The following is a 2,318-nucleotide window of genomic DNA, read 5'->3' on the forward strand; positions in this document are numbered from 1 at the left end:
TATGCTCGGCTCTCGGGTTCTTATACCGAGCAGCTTAACGTCTAGATTATGCTCGGCTCTCGGGTTCTTATACCGAGCAGCTTAACGTCTAGATTATGCTCGGCTCTCGGGTTCTTATTCCGTAGCAGCTTAACGTCTAGATTATGCTCGGCTCTCGGGTTCTTATTCTGAGCAGCTTAACGTCTAGATTATGCTCGGTTCCAGTTTGCTGAAATCATTGATGATGTTCCAATTTATGTTATTATTGCTGCGATAAAGATGAAAAATTGAGAATTTACTCCAGAAAATGATTCACTGGGCACACTGCCTAAATATGTAGCAAATAAATAATCGTAACTAATAAAGTACTAATACGCCTATAATACATGATAAAAATCACTTTAACAGCATATGTTTTTTTTTTTTTCACAATCCTATTAATTTGTCCATTGTGGACTCAAAATCGTAGGCATGTAAAAACAGCATTTCAGATCTTAAACCGTAACTTTAAAGTATTATACCGCATGTATATAAATAGTGTTTCAGGGAATCTTTTGTCTCTCATCGTCCAATCCAAATGATGAGTTCTGGTATTGAGCGAAAGGCCTCTTGGGCAGTGACTTGTGGGAAAGGAAGATAGATCTGAAATGATAATTCTATACGCCCCTGTTCTTGAATCCACAATGGCTAATTTAAGAGGAATGTGAAAGAAAAAAATATCTGCAGTTACAGTGATTTTTGTCACCAATTTTAGGCCTATTTGTTTCTAATACTTCGCCAAATGAATTTATACAGGGTTAATCCAATGAACCAATTTCGTATTTGAGTAGTGCTGTTGACTATAATTCCGAATTTATGAAACATATCTTTGCGAAATTTGGCTAGTTTTTAGTCAACAGTAGAAATCATTTGTATATACAAAACATGCAGATGTATTACAAAAGTTTTGGTTCTAAAAATGTGGCCGTGAAATGCCGAAGTCTGTCTGATTCAGATTCTGACAAGTCAGAGCGCAAGGTGATGATGTTAATGTGAAGAATAAAAACTCTTTTGTTATCGTACAGTTTGCAATTTACATTTGCGTAACCTCTACATCCTCCTAACTATATTTCTAATGTGTTTTTTTTTTACCGTCTCTGTATATTGTGCCTGGTACTTTACTCTAACACGAACTGTTGCGAAATCAGGATTGTAGAGTAACACTAAATGTTACTAATTCTGACATCAAATGCACAGCCCCATGTTGAAAAGTACCCTATGTAAGGTCGGGGCATGCACACTTTAACCCATACAAATGAACACAGAGTTAAAGAGTATCTTCTAAAATACTGATATGTTGTACTAAATCACTTATATGGTGATAGAATAACATTTAGGTGATTATTTCAGAATCATTTTTTATAGTTTTCGTTTTTATTTTCTTAACACGTAGCCACTATTTTCGAGAACATTCTAAAAAAAAGATGTTGAAGAGCAACAACAACAGCGACTTTTGTTTCGTTATGAATTTCGCGCAAACCTACACGAGGGCTATCTGCGCTAGCCGTCCCTAATTTAGCAGTGTAAGACTAGAGGGAAGGCAGCTAGTCTTCACCACCCACCGCCAACTCTTGGGCTACTCTTTTACCAACGAATAGTGGGATTGACCGTCACATTATAACGCCCCCACGGTTGAAAGGGCGAGTATATTTGGTGTGACGGGGATTCGAACCCGCGACCCGCAGATTGCGAGTCGAGCACCCTAACCACCTGGCCATACCGGGCCAACATTTGTTTAAATTGGAAAAAATTTTTTCATAATAAAACAAGGAAGGAGTATTCGCATATATTTTTTGTATATTTTCTATTTTTAATTGAATTTGTAACGATTAAAGTTTTGTTAATATGATGTTTTATTGCCTTTACTTTAGAACTAAAGAAAGCAATATTTGCTACAAAAAAATATTTTTCTTTACTTTGGCATAATATCAAACTGTATTATTTTAGCTTATTAAAAGAATCTCCGTAAACCCGGATGAAGAAGTTGCCAAAGGCCAAGAAAAACAAAACTTTCAGAGTGCGTCTCTTGTCGCTGAGGTTTCCAGAGGTCAGTATTTATTATTCTACATGTCAAACATTCGTGTAAACATTGTTTTAGTAAAATCAGTCGAAAAATCACGATTTATACTCAACATTTATTAAAACTCATTTTTAATGTAAATGTGGTTTGGGTTATAAACGCTTACAGTTCGATTTTTCATTCTTTCGTGGAATTCAGTTATGTTTTAATAAAGCATGGTTCAGATATTTTATCTTCTATTAATACATAAAAGTTCCGGTCATTCAAAAACATCTAGCAT

The 2,318-nt window shown here is 35.4% G+C and overlaps 1 protein-coding gene across 1 annotated transcript in view; it reads left to right on the plus strand.

Moving 5' to 3' along the window:
• Positions 1 to 2,318, plus strand: part of LOC106459544 — a 20,555-nt gene that overhangs the window by 7,028 nt on the left and 11,209 nt on the right. The window contains exon 8 of the mRNA XM_022386055.1: positions 1,966 to 2,065. Within this exon, the coding sequence (XP_022241763.1) occupies positions 1,966 to 2,065 (100 nt within the window). The remainder of the gene's footprint in view (positions 1 to 1,965; positions 2,066 to 2,318) is intronic.

Source organism: Limulus polyphemus, unplaced genomic scaffold, assembly GCF_000517525.1.
Source record: "Limulus polyphemus unplaced genomic scaffold, Limulus_polyphemus-2.1.2 Scaffold625, whole genome shotgun sequence".
Taxonomy (NCBI): domain Eukaryota; kingdom Metazoa; phylum Arthropoda; class Merostomata; order Xiphosura; family Limulidae; genus Limulus; species Limulus polyphemus.